The sequence below is a fragment of the Rhinolophus hipposideros genome, assembly GCF_964194185.1.
Source record: "Rhinolophus hipposideros genome assembly, chromosome: 26".
Classification (NCBI taxonomy): Eukaryota; Metazoa; Chordata; class Mammalia; order Chiroptera; family Rhinolophidae; genus Rhinolophus; species Rhinolophus hipposideros.
Window position 1 is genome coordinate 14,487,669 of NC_138072.1, and position 14,224 is coordinate 14,501,892.

The window sequence follows — 14,224 nt, forward strand, 5'->3', positions numbered from 1 at the left end:
GAGTCCATACCAGGGCTCTGTACCCGTCTCCCCCTCCCCCGCCCAAATCCCCCAGGGTCTTCCACAGGTTCAGGCTCACTAAACACCTAAGGAGTAGAAATCCCTTCCAAGTTTTGCTGACCATATCCCTCTGGTCCACGGGGATGGGGTGGGGGTCTCCCGAGGCTCCATTTTAGCCTCACAAGAGCATGCTGACAGTGTAGCTGCCCAAGTACTGAACCTTGTGTCAGATGAGCGTCCACTGTGTGGAGTTCAATGCAGGGCATTCAGGCTTTCCAACCTCCCAGAGCCTTTGGATCCAGAACAGTCCCTTTGCTTGACCAGATCTAACAGAGATAGCAAAGCCCTGAAGGCTTCTACCCAGACGCCTTCTCCATTGGTTGTTGTCCAAATTCAGTTCCTCTGCGCCCTGGTCCACAACACCCATGGAAGCTTCCTATGTGTCACAGGCCAACACCAATCCATTATTCATTAACTCCTATTTAATGAATGTGCTTGTTTAAGGGCTATACAACTTGTTCTTGAGTTTCGCAAATCTCAAATATGTCTGTTGGCATCAGCATTGCCTCAGAGGGCAGATTCCCCAAGGACAGGGAGACCATCAATGAAGCCATTCTCTTCAGCACAGGAATGTGCAGACAGAGGTGGCAGACGCATTCCTGCTGTTTGGGCAGCCACTGGGGTGCAACGTTCACTTCGCAACGTGGGCAGCCCCCCAAAAGGGAGGGCCAGCTCTGGGCAGAGGTTTCTGGAGCTAGCCCCGGGGGCCCGGCCATACTTAGAAAGTACCCGATATATATCTGCTGAATGTCACGTCTGCTTCAAAAGCTCAAGACTTGGCTGATGCCCTCAGTTTCATTTCCCAGAACACAGGAGAGGAAACCACCACATGGTATTGGAAAAATCAATGCTCCCTCAGACTCTAGATGGAGTGCAGTATCCTCTTAATTATTCAGGAGCTGACAGCCCTGTTCCAGAAATATCAGACCTCTGCTCTGTGGCCTCTGCCTCCCTCGCTCCAGCCTTCTCTCCATCCATCACCATTTGCATTCCCACCTACGAGTCAGCAAACCACAGGGGCAGGAAGCTTCGTCCACAGTCCACACTGGTCAAGATGGTCACTCGGGCAGGGGGAGGCTAAGTGGAACCAGGATGGAATCCAGGAGTCTGCTCACCCCTGCTCCCCTAGCCACACTGCAACGTCCACGTCAGAACTGGCCCTGCTGTGGACACACAGGTATTTTTTTTTTCCTCACAAACATGCCTCAAATGTTTCAATAGAATTTATCTTTTCCTTAATATTTTTTCACATAGTCCTTAGCAATTTCTCTTTTAGCCACACAGAGGTGGAATTATCTTGTACAAGTACAGTGCTTGTCCTTGTCCATTCTTTGTTTGGAAAGCTTTAAAAGCAACCTCAGAGTACTCATAATTAAAGCTACTTTAGTCAGGAAAGAGTACACACTCTCTCACAATGACTCTACAAAGCCTAGCTCATTTGAGACGCACAAAGAAGTGGGAAGACTTCATCAATATACTTATTTCACAGATGAGAAAACCAAAGCCCATCGAGGCTGAATCTGAGAGTCACTAGTCTTTCCAGCTCACTGCACTTCTGGCATATGCAGCAAACTTTTCAGAGAAGGCCTTAAGTCTCCAAAATTACTTGGAATTTAGATGCTCAGTCCTAATGAGTACTTAACACTGCAATGACCCTGATGATGATGGTGAAAAGTAGAAAAAGATTTCAGTGGCCTCATACAGACTAAACTATCCATTATGACCCATTCAAAATGTCCCCTCCATTAGCCGATTTTGTATCTGCCAAGTGTGTTCAGTAGTTTCTCATACCCGAACACTGTCTTCCAGACCTTCCAGCTTTAACACACAGCAGCCAATTTTCCTACCCTGGGCCCAGCAATCTGGGTCTCAGGATTTGCTGTCCCAACAAAAACCTCCCAGCCATTTCTTAAGCTATTGGCTACAGCTGGATTTTCCACTTGACATTGTTAAGAGATTAAACTGCTTAGCTTATTATCATACACAGGCCCTTTCAGTTTCCTGCTAATAAATTCAGGTTAGATAATGGTTACAGAAGTGATACTCCCAGGTTCCTCTCCCTACCCCCAGCCCGTCTTTTCCCTCATAGTTCTGAGGCATCTTTTATTAAACCTACTCTTCGGGAAGGTAACTTGCAAAAAGAAAATGTTACACACCCATGCCTAGCAGAGGAGTAGACAAACACAGCTCCTATATCACGGTAGGAGAAGCACTTTAGAGGAGATCCTGCTGAATTATACATTCTACAACTCAGACATCAATTGCCATAGAGAAGAAGAAAACAAATTGAGCTGAGCCTGGAAAGAATGTCAGTGAAATTGGAAAAACACTTGCTGGGAACTGCCTGGGGGTACGGTGACCTCCCCTGTAATTGCTCAGGTCTTATCAACTCCCAACATACCAAGAAAGATTGCAGCTTGAGCTGGTGGACGGCCAGTCACCAGGGTCCCAAATCCTTCTGCCCTGTGGCAGGCGGAATACTTCCCAGTGTCCAAAAGTATTAAGCACTCGTAATACACAATGTATTAGAGTTTCTTCTTGGAAAACAGTACAATCAGTTTATTCGTTGTGATTAAGTGGGTGAGGCATGCAGAATGCAGAGAACCCCTTAAGAGAGGTAAAGAAAAAAAACAACTGTCAATGCCCCAAAAAATCAAAGGCAAAAGTACCTTATTCCTGCCCTCGGATGCATTAAGACCAACTTTATAAACATGAGCAAATGGACCACCGTTTCAGAAGAGTTCTTTCTTGGCCAAGAATGGGGCTGTACCCTGCGTCATTAATACATATTACCATCTCTGGGTTAGGCAAACCCTAATCTTAGTCACCAGTCAACGGAAATAATCTCAATGCTTTTGTTTGAGATGCTGTATCACTTAATTTTCCCTTTCCACCCAGAATCTCACCACAAAAGTAAAATGCTAGATTAACAGGATAACAGTGATCTTCATGAGGGAGGATCCCCTTTAGTTAAAAATTCACCATCGCTACCCTAGGTTGAGTGCAAAGCTTTTCTACGTATTCTGAGATGGGGAAATAAAAACATATACTCTCCCTCCACCCCAATTAAAACATATATGAATGTGAATTGTAGGGGTTCGTTCTGCTTAGTTACTGCGTGTTACTCTTCTTTTTTAGTTACTTATCAAATATATTGGCCGGTTTGAAGCAAAAGAGAAGAATTTCAGGAAATAAAAAATGTGTAGTGTATATTGACGAGTGGCCTTTTGTTGAATGGGTTTCCATTAACTGATATCTATCCAGTCAATAAAATGCCCAAGTAAAGCTCAACAGAGGGGAAAGATCAGATTTCTAACAGTGAATTCTTAATGGAAATGTTGAGAAACACGCTAGACAAGTTAGTCAAAAGCCTGCATGTTGGCTTACCAGTAAAATTATTATTAATACAAGTCAATCCTCATCAGAGAAAAGCTTGGAAGGCCCTGACTTCAAGTAGGAAATAGAATGGTCTTCCCTGTGAAAACACTTTGTGAAAAGGCACCATCATGACCTTGTTCCCTGAGTCCTATATACGGCGTGTACTTCTCTCAAACTATTTGACAGGTGTCTCTAATTTTCAGCCTTAAAGTAATTCCCAACCCGGCAAACTGAGCAAAAGGAAACTACACTAGGAAACAGTCTAAATAGGTAAGGCCAGTTTTATTCCCAATGTTCCATGAAAGACACTTCAAGAAACTGCTGTGTTTCCACAGTAGTCTGTGAGTACCAGTCTTTGAGAAACTTAATTTCATTCCAGCCTTTTTGGCTGAGGCAGAATCACTTCCCAGGATTGCACTGGGATGAAAGTAGAACCTAAACGAAATCCCAGGACTGCTACAGAGTGTTTCTTCCCAGGGACCCAACTGAATCTTCTAGACAGACATCGCCTCACCAGTAGTCAAGGTGTCTTCCAACTCTACCTTCACCAACATTTATGGAGGCTCTATTACTTGCCAGTTGCTGTGCTAGGCATTTATTTATAAGCACTTTATCATTGAACTCTCACCACCCCATGAGGTCGTACCTACTCTCTCAATTTTTCAAAGGGCTCGCAGGCCATGTGTAGACTAGGATTTCACCCCAAGTCTCTAAAACCCCAGTCTGGTACCCCTACTCCAATGGCGACAAGGTCACAGGAATAAGCAATGAGCTTGCCTTCATTGTTCTTTTCTTTTCTTCATCTTTCAGATGGTTCAACATTTCTTTTATAGGTAGATAATGCAGGAGAGATACTGTCTCTCATTCATTTATTCACTCATTCACCTATTCCTTGAACAAAGTTATAAAAACATGTACTATGTTTAAAGCCAAGGTAAACCTCCCAAGGTGAGTAAGCTTATTCACTAACAAAGTTTTTTACGTGAAAAATAATTCTTTTTACGTCGGTCCTGTAACTATATTGAATACTTTCTAGCCTTGCTTTCCTCATCTGTAAAATGTGGCTATCGGAAGACATGAGCTCTCAAGCCTCTCCCAGACCCAAATTTATATTATGTAAACTATGTAAGCTATAGAAAAGTTTGTTATTTTTTTTAATAGCAAAAACAGAGGCCTAACTGCATAGTGAGATCATACCTATTTATGCTGCCTTTCAGCTAAGGAGACTGGAATTGTCTTTAAAATAATAGTTCAGACCTGGAAAAATGAATGACCAGGTGTCTGGGAAGACCACAATGAGACTCCAGGTTGGTGGCAAAAATACAGCAAGTTGAGTTTGACTATAGGGACCAGGTCGGTGGATTCTTCCCGACCTCCAAGTTGGTTTCCATGCTCAGGTCCAAGGGAAAGCTGCAATGCTGGGTGTTTCTGTTCCATGTTGTTGAGACCACTTATAACACTATGGTCTTTTGTCCACTAAGTTAATTGTACGCAGTCACAGAAAGGGCACACAGTCTTGGAAGAACTGGCCACACAAAATCCCAAACATCCAGATGAGAAAATGGCAGTTGGCATGCCAAAGGACTTTTCATATTAACAAAGAATTAATAGTTGGGTTTGGTGTGATGTCATAAACAATGAGCTCCCCTGACTCATGAAAATTACATCGGTGCCAATTCTACCTAGTCAGGAAAAAAATCACTGCGAGGCATACTTGTTATGGATTTGAGGGTACAGCGTGCATAACCTACAACGCTAAGGTCTCATCTCCTGTCAAAGCCCATAGAACCTTCCACACTGAAGGTAGGGCTACAATAGGATTTAGAAGAATTGCTGAGTTAATTCCAAATCACCTGCTGATTACCTGAAGTCTACAAAGTTTTTTCTACAGATATAAATTTTTTTCCATTAAATACTTTAAAATTCTAACTAAGTAGAACCTGACAAAATAAAATAAGCCTAAACAATGTTATCAGTGCCCCTACGAATATAAATAAACTACACAGAACTAATCTAATCTGTAACTGCATGTAACAGGTAGGTATATGCCAACAAAATCAGGAACGTGACTTGGTAGCAACTCAATGCTTAAAAATGTAAGTTCTGAAAATGATTTATCTAACACCTGAAATAATTTCTCTCAAAGCAGCGACCAACTGGTTTAATGTGTTTTTCTTGTAAAACTTAAGACTAGGTAAATCTTGAGTTGGGTTTTTGCAATGCCTAAACCTCAATCTCCTCTTTTCTCTATACCCTACCTTTATTTGAAAAGATATTAAGCTGGTTGAATTACTTTTATCTTTGATAAAACAAAAGTCTTTTGAAGTGATGTTTTCACTCTGTGTAGGCAAAGCCTCGGTTTCCAAACTGAACTACTCGAGGGGGCCAAGGCCTTCAGATATTAGCATCTTTTACTTTTCTGGTTAATGATTTGGCATTCTATCAGCACAGCCTCTAAGGTCCGTCTAATTCCTAATGAGACTCTTGGGGATCGTGCTGATGATTTATTTTGATGATGCTTTTTGAATGTCATATTGCAAAGAATCAATCTTCCAGTACAGAGAGAAAAAAGAAGCAGATTGGTTAATGGGTCTTAAGGAAAAACAAATATCAAATGTGCCTCGTTTCTGCCTCAGTGCCCGAGGTCCACACCAAAGCAGTTGTGGCACACTTTCAGACACCCCTGAAGTGTGACAGACACCATGTTTTAAATTAAGTGTCTAGAATTATATAGTCACAGAAGAGTTAGAACTAGACAGAACACCTTCCCCCTGCCATGAGATCATCCTCATGCAAAAAGTTATTTAAAAGGAGGAAACTGAGTCAGAGAGCAGAGCCCACAAATGTGTCCTTGGGGCCCTTTGCCTGTCTGAGTCTTGGTTTCCTCATCAGAGTAACACCCGGAACCTCACATAAATGACTTGGGGGTCCTTCCAGATCTGAAAGGAGCTAAGAGGCCTTGCTGGAAAGATCTTTTCCACATACCTGACAGAGAACAAGGAGGCCCCATCTCAAGAAGACTGCACACGCAACCTGAACTCAGGCCACCCCTAAATCTGGGCCTTCAATATTCTCAACCAGAAAAATAATTTTTCTATTTAAAAATACTCACCACTACATTAATTTTTCTAAGTATCCCTCCAAGGCTTTTTACATTTTAATGTGGTTTACCCCCAAATAAAAATTTTGTACTTTATGAAACCATTTTAAATTGTTTGAATTTTTTAGTGCATGTAGGAGTTAGTCACTAAAAAAAAAAAAAAAAAAAAAAATACAACGAAACTAACCAATATAGGAAAGAAAAAAACAAAAGGACAAAGGAAACAAAATTCCAATGGCCCTTAAAAAGTAATAAGCACCAAGACGCTAAGGATTTCATATCACACTTCTTTGTATTTCCCCCGTAGGTAACTAGGCCAACATTTTGTTTCGCTTTGTTTTTCATACACATCATTGATAGTACAATTCTGGAATAGATTTAAAAAATCCACTTTTTAAAGTAATATGCCCAGGTATTTTACTATAGTACTTTTAAGCCTGGTGCTTCCATGGCACGGACACTCTTAAATGGAATAACAGAGGAAAGTAAAGAGCTGCTGATTAAGAGTTATTTTAAAGAACAAAAGAGAGAACACCATCCTTTACTCAGTGTAATTCGCTTCTGTTCAGATCCCAGTGAAGGATAAGTGTGCCTGAATTTAAGCCGTTGAACACGAAGGCATGTAACACAATTGCTTCCAAGCAAAATTCAAGTGTCTGAACCTTTATAAACAGACATGCAAGTGCAAAAACTTGGAACATTCTCTTTTCAGGGATAGGCATATCGGTCAGGCTCATCGGAAGACATAGGAAAAGCCTCACACACTTTGCATGTTTCTGAGGATGTCTTTATAGCTCCTTCCCATAGAAGCAAATGAGGAGAGCGGGCCTTCTCCCCACTTTTCCTTCCAGCAAAAAGGCCTTTGCTAATTTGCATAATCTGAATAGTGAAGTGCTAATTTGCATAATCTAAATGAAGTAATTTTCAGAGTGCATTTCTGTGTTTCTAACTATAGGGAGGTCCTCTGAATAGGGAGGTCCCGTAGACTGGCTCTGAGACTTCCAACAGTGACAAACAGCAGGGAGACCAGACAGCAGGAGAGGGAACAAAGCAGCCAGGCTTCAAGCTTCTCTGGGCTGTCACCTCCGCCTGCACACAGCGTTACACACAGCCATTCCCCTGCAGGAGGAAAGAATGTGCCACACAAGACATAAAAGGTTTAACTCTGTGGAAAGACAGAGCAGCATGAAAAAAAGAAAAAAGAAAAAAACCCAAGGGCCAGGGGTTGGTTATGTGACTGAAAAGCTAAACATGCAGTTTCAAATCTGTGTGTATAAGTGAGTGTGTGTGAGTGAATGCAAGCATGCATATGTAAGGGTGTACGGGAACATGTGTGAGGATGTGTGCACGGGGAGTGCAGGGTAGCAGTTAAAAAGCAGCAGCAAAGACCAGAGAAGATGTTGGTATTGCAGAGCCTCTGACAGCGCTGGCTCTGGTTTTATCTATGAAACACCGAAAAGCCCAGCCAAACGGCCCAGCCAATCAAGATGTCTGGCCTTCTGTAGACGAAATATCAATATCAGGTAATCAAGGGATTTTGGACCCAATGAGTAGATGTTATGGTGTCACAGATAAGGCTTCACCGTAACAATCGATACAAGAAAAAGAAAACTTAGCTTGTCATGAAAGTACTCAACCAAAAGTTCAAATGTCCCTAGGATCCCATAATTTCCAGTTGGTTACCCACCCTTCCCCCACACACGCTCACCATCAGCCGCAGTGATTCAGAGAGCAAAGCTGGCAGGAGATCCTGCCCTAGCCCTCCTCTGTGGGTGTTTGGAAACCTGTTTAAATGTAGGAGGGAGGTTGGACAACAGGTAGGCGCCATTTCTTCCCCTGGACCTGTTAGCTAACTTGAAAATACCATTCAGCCCCCTGGTTGTCAGTCAGCATCCCTCTGGCAAATAGGGGAAAAAAAAAAAAAATCACCTGTCTGTCATTATTTATCTCCCCTTTAACTCACTTCCAGACAAGAGCCCTTTTCAAACATTGGGACACACAAACTGTTTTGAGAACCAGCCAATAGGAGTTGCTAATCCATCACTAGAAAGGGCGAATGGAAAGTTGGAGAACAAGTTCAAGCACCTTGGCTGTGCCAGTTACGCTTCAGGGTTTAAAAAGCAAATGGGAGGACTGAACACAGGACCATCTCATTCACTAGGCCTTTAACTGTAGGCAAGAAGGCAGAGAAAGCTGGGCCACATCTTCAGTGAGAGCGTTTTCCATGGGCCCTTCACTGTCATCCCCTTCCACGTGGACTGTCTTTTCTCTAAAGGTGGTGTGCCCACGTCTGAGGCCCTGCCTGGCCACACAATGCCAGGCGGACCGGGGCCAGATTTTGCATACGTATTTGCCTCCCGCTCATCGGCAGCAAGTGGAGTTTCATGAAAAGAAATGCCTAGTCTTCAAAAATCCGGACTGTGATTTCTGAAGTGGGAGTGAGAAAGAAACACACTTTGAGGTCCAAAATACCTTAGAGAAGGATGTAGTAGAATAGAAATACAAAGTTCTCGGTTGCTGTGGTTTAAGTCACTGAGTTACAAAGGCAGTATTTGTATTCAGTATGAAATCGGAAGGCTACCTACTACAATACAATGCAGACTTTCCCCCAAGGTACACAAGAACCCCTTACACGCCGAACTAGGAAATTCCCCACACTCTGGAAAAGCTGAGAGAAAGTCCAGACCTTTTCAGAAGTGCTAGCTTCAACTCTTACGTCTTCCGTAAGACATGCTGATCCTCCTAAGAGTGAAAACAGCTGAGGACTGAGAGTAACCATAACAGAAATAAACTCCTGTCTACCGCCATAGCCAGAACAAGATGTCAGAAAGATGAATTAAAACAGATGCACTTGAAAATGTACCTGAAATGTACCTGTACCAGCCAACAAGAGTATCCATCAGGAAGTATCTGCTCTAGAGATATCACCCAGGTGCCTGTCTCAGGCAATTCCACCTAATATAACATTCTGTTATTAAAGAAATGCAAAGCATGGTTTTCACATTAATTCTCACATCAAACTGCATCTTAGTTACGCTGGTCCCACGAATACTGCGATGTCCTGACTTAACTTACTGATGCTAAGCGGTTCTTCACCAACTCAGACCTGCCACAACCACATCTCCCCTGCAGGTTTCAGGGCCCTATCTTTGGGGATTAAGCAGGAAGTTTTTAGTAACACGCATGAATATTATCTTCCCAAGACATGAGTGGTGACCTACCATAAGTCCCTTAAAAAAATTGTTTTTCAAATGTATGTGGAAAAAGCAATAGAAGAAACTTTGTCCAAGCTACAAAGCGCATGGTCAGTGCCTAAATACCTCCCCAGCAAATACCTCACCTGGAGAGAATGAGTTGTGACTGCCCCAGGGTCTACCCGCCCCCATCAGTCTTCGTGACTCAGTAGAAAGACGGAAAAATGGGACACATGGAACATGAAAGCAGCCCAAGTTCTAGAAAAATCTCAGGGTGACTTACCACTCTGGGCTTCTGCTGGTCCAGCGTATGCAGGAAGGCGGAGTGGGGGTCCAGGCAGCGCTCAGGGTCACTGGAGATGTCCTCCTCTGAGTCATCGTAGGAAGAGGAGAAGCCCGTGGAGGAGGCGGAGGAAGAGGACAGTTTCCTTAGGGGCAGGGTGCCCAGCGGGCTGCCCTGGGCCTCCTCTAAGACGCCATCCTCCTGGGCACCCATGTCTGTAATGATGACGGCAGGTATATTGCTGGGGCTGCAGGCTTCTCTCAGGAAAGGCTTGTCCTTCTGGTCTGGGGAGAGCAGCTCTGGGCTGGGGTGGGCAGCTCTGTCCTGGGGAGGGCTTCCCCAAGTCCCCTGGGGCTGTACCCCTGTGTCACGCGTCCAGGCCAGACTGGCTTCCTCCATGGGGATCAGCCAAGCCCTAGAACTCCCAGACTGCGCCCCCACCCTGTCCCCAGGAAGGCCCTGAGGTTCTTTCTGATTTTTTGCTGCTTCCCAACAGGGCAAAGGCTCCAGCATTCCCCCAGAGGAAATTCCTGCCTCTACCTCCTGCGTTTCTGGCAGTGCTGAGCTGCTGCCCCCACGCAAGCCCACCAGTGGAGACCCTGCATCTCCTCTCTTGGGGTGCTGTGGAGACTCCTCCACCACCACCGCAGCCCCACTCTGAGTCACCTCTGGGCCTACTGAGCCCAAGTGTCCCGGAGGCCTGAACCGGCTAGGGGCCTGAGAGGGCTCCGAAGAGCTTTGCGGGGTCACAGTCCTCTTCTCTGGTCTCTCGCCTTCTTCAGGCCCCCCAATGCTGGGCATGCCACTCGGCAGAGTTCCTTTCTCCACCTTCTCAGGGGGCTCTCCACTGCAGGGTCCACCCTTCTCTGGGGCTGGGCTTGTCTCACTGCCCAGAGACTGTCCCTGACTCTCCACCAGGACCTCCGCGGGGTGCACACCCCCAAGTTCAGGGGCCCTCTCAGACAGCTCAACGAGGCCAGGGTCGTGCGGGTGGTGTGGCCCAGTGGATGTGGCTCTCGCGGCCACTTCTGTGGCCATCACTGAGTTTGCTCCCACCGGCCCCAAAGAGGGAGCTTGGCAGCTCTGTGTTGCCAAAGGGGAAGAGACACTCTCGTCAATTTCCATAGCTACAGGTGAGCCACAGTGGGGTCTGGCAGAGACCCCCTTCTCCGTTCCCACCGAAGCGACCAGACCCTGAGTCCCAGATCCCGACGGGACAGCCGGGCCAGAAAAAGGTGCCACTCCCTCCATGTCCTTGGAAAGGCATAGGCTGAGCGCTCCTGCTCTCCTCCCCAAGTCGGCCTCTGAAGTCTCTGGACAGTGATCCCCCCAGGACTTGGTCCTCCGTTCCTCGCTGGTTGCCAGGACCCTTCCTGGGGGCTGACTGCTGCTGCGGAAGGGGCATGGGGAGGGCGAACGCGCCCTGCCCAGACGCGGGCTGCGGGGCGCTTGAGTGGCAGAAGTCTGCGCCTGGATGTGCGCCTCGAACATGCCCACTTTCTGATTGACCTGCACGTTCTGCAACTCGCGCTGCAGGATTCGCAGCTTCCTCTGGGCCTCCTCCGGCCCTGGAGGGCAGAGGGGACCGGCGGTCACCATCTGCTGCTGCCGGTCTCCTCTCAGGCGACCCGCCCAACTCGGGCTGCCCACGCTGCTGCTGCTGCCACTGCCGCTGCCACTGCTATTCAGCCTGCGCCGGCCACTCCGCCAGCCCCCGGGGCTCCCGGGCTCCTCGGGCGACAACGACTCGGTTGGGGGGAAGAGGAAAGAGGCGCCTCTCCCGGGGCTGAAAACGCTGCCGGGGCTCAACACGGCGCTCCCCGGCGGTGGGGGGGTCTCGCTGCTGCTGGGCCGGGGGCCGCCGCCGCTCTTCACCTGGTTGGCGCTATTCATGATCACCAGGCTGTTGAGTGCATAGCAGTACACAGCCATAGTAGTGCGTCCCGCGCTGCCCGCAGCGGCCGCGGCTCCCGCTCCGGCTCCGCCGCCGCGCCTCCTCCTTCGGGGGCTCCCGGCTCAGCCCCGGAGGCCCGGCGGCCGCGGCTCGGTTTGCAGACGGAGAGACATGGCCTGTGCGGCGGACGGGGGACAAGACCGCGGGCTCAGCCCCCGCCCAAAGCTCCATAAACAACAGCGCCGCTGTGGAGACACAAGGAGAAGAGTCAGGACCCCAGAAGGCAGTTGCGGGGAGTGGGGAGGGGACGCCCTGGCCCGTGGAACACTATTGGGGATGGGACGTTTCCCCTACACGGATTACACAGCACCGCGAGGACACAAGCCGCGGGGGCCTCGTCGCCAGCGCGACGGATGGTGGGTGTGCCTTTCCCGAGTGCGCTCCCACCCCTCTCCCCAGGTTGTGATGCGCTTGGACGTCCCTCCAAATTCCACATTCTAAGATTCGGCTGTAGAACCACGCGGACGGGTGGGGGACGATGTGCAAGTACTTGGTGCTAAGCGTGCGGTGTGCGGGGCGCCGCTGCCTCCGAGGGTGAGGACACCCCATCCACCGTCCCCGGGTGTCCGGCCAGAGCAAACCTTGGGTACATCGGGTATAACGGGGCCGCCCCTGCCACTAGGTTTCAGGGTCTCCCCGCTCCACCCTCCCTGGTCATCGGAGACCCACTCACTGAAGGAACCTGAAGGGGACCTGCTTTCCACCCCCCACCCACCGTCCCCCGCCGCTACCTGCGCTGGGGTCTGAGGGGACCCTGCGTGACTGCCGTTTATCTTCCTGACCCTGGCCTTGGGACTCTGTCCCTCGGCCTACGAAGGCCTGGGCGCACAGCGGGGCCACTGCTGTGGCATTTCTCAGCACCGGCCTTGTCGCTTGTCCCCAAACAAGTGTGTTTTGTTAGTGTGGGCGCGCCTGCGCGCGCCCGGGGCCGAGGCGCTGCATGTCCCCTGTACCGGAACCAATACACGCCGCCCCCTGCCGTCGCCCCCCGCGGAGGGGTGTGTGTGTGTGTGTGTGTGTGTGTGTGTGTGTCCCCGCAAGCAGGCAGCGAGGCAGCCTCCGCCAGCCCTGTGCCATGGGACGCGGCTGCTGCTCCGGGCTCCGGGACCCGCGCCCACTCGGAGGAACTCCAGGGTGTCCGTGGCTGTAGCTGCGCGGGAGCCGGGACTCTGTACATCTCCCCGGAGCCCGCGATCTTAATCTCCGAGCCGCGCGGCCAGGGCAGGGCTTCTCCGCATCCTGGGCAGCCTCTCCCGGCGCCCACCGAGCCGCCCGGCCGCCGGAGCCGGGGGACGCCTGGAGTGCGCCGGGGGAGGCGGCGCGGAGCCCGCGGCCCGGAAGGCGAGCAGTGGAAACGGCAGCTCGTCTTGCCCTGCTCTCCCCGCACCCCTACTCCGCGCCACCCTCCCAAATCAAAACCCCCTCCCTGCTCTCCCCAGCCCACCTCTCTCCGCTTTTTCAGAACCCGGAACGCTCAGATCCGCGCCAGAGCAGAGTGAGGGGAAAGAGGGTTCAGAGGCGAGAGCCATTAAAAAGCTGCCAAACTTACCTGCAATTTCTGATTCCCGGGTCCTCTGCAGACTACATGGTCCAGGGACGCAGACCTCGTTAAGAACAAGATGGCTTTAAAAGTTAAAAAGCTCAGAAATGATTTCCTTCCCAAGCTACGGAAGACAAAAAGGGGAGTGCAAAGAGAAGGTGGAAAGCTTCTGGGCTGGGGCCCGGCGATTCCGGCGGTGGCGACGCGGGGCTGGCCCTACACGCCCTTCACCGCGGTGGAGATACTACCCCTGTCAGTGTCTGCTCCCGGCTACTTGTGTTTGTTCAATGTGCGATTAAAAAAAAAAAAAGGGGCGGGGGGGGTGTTGGGAGGGAGGAGGGAGGAGGGTGAAAGGCGGGGGTTTGGGGGAGGAAAGCAGGAAGGAAGTTGTGAGCCTGTCTGGGGTTGAACTCAGCGGAACAAGTTTTTCTTTTCTTCTTTTTTTTTTTTTTCTATTGCTTGGCAAGACCGAGGGAGGGAAACACTTAAAAAAAAAAAAGTTTCCATTGTTAGCTAACAAAAAAAAAAAAAAGGGCTTTTAACTTCTGCGGGTTAAAGATATATGATCCATTTTCCACCCCTCCATCGAACCTTGCTGATGTCTAGATTTAAGAAACTATTTTTGAAAAATGTTTTTAATAAAGTTTTGAGTGTGCATTTTAAGCAAAGCAAATCATGGGGACCTTTTTTAGCATTTTAAACAGGCTAAAATCCT

General features: G+C 48.6%; 1 protein-coding gene across 2 annotated transcripts in view; it reads right to left on the reverse strand.

The window, feature by feature from the left end:
* ITPKB (inositol-trisphosphate 3-kinase B) overlaps positions 1-13,909 on the reverse strand; it is a 92,876-nt gene extending 78,967 nt beyond the window's left edge. The window contains exons 1-2 of one of the 2 annotated variants that reach the window (XM_081039428.1): positions 13,519-13,909; positions 10,016-12,154 (exon numbers count right to left, since the gene is read on the reverse strand). In XM_081039428.1, coding sequence (XP_080895554.1) covers positions 10,016-11,947 — 1,932 coding nt within the window. In that variant the 5' untranslated portion in view covers positions 11,948-12,154; positions 13,519-13,909. Of the gene's footprint in view, positions 1-10,015; positions 12,155-12,700; positions 12,867-13,518 lie in introns of those variants that run through there. The other variant, XM_081039429.1, reaches the window with a different exon arrangement.
* Positions 13,910-14,224: the final 315 nt, after the last annotated feature.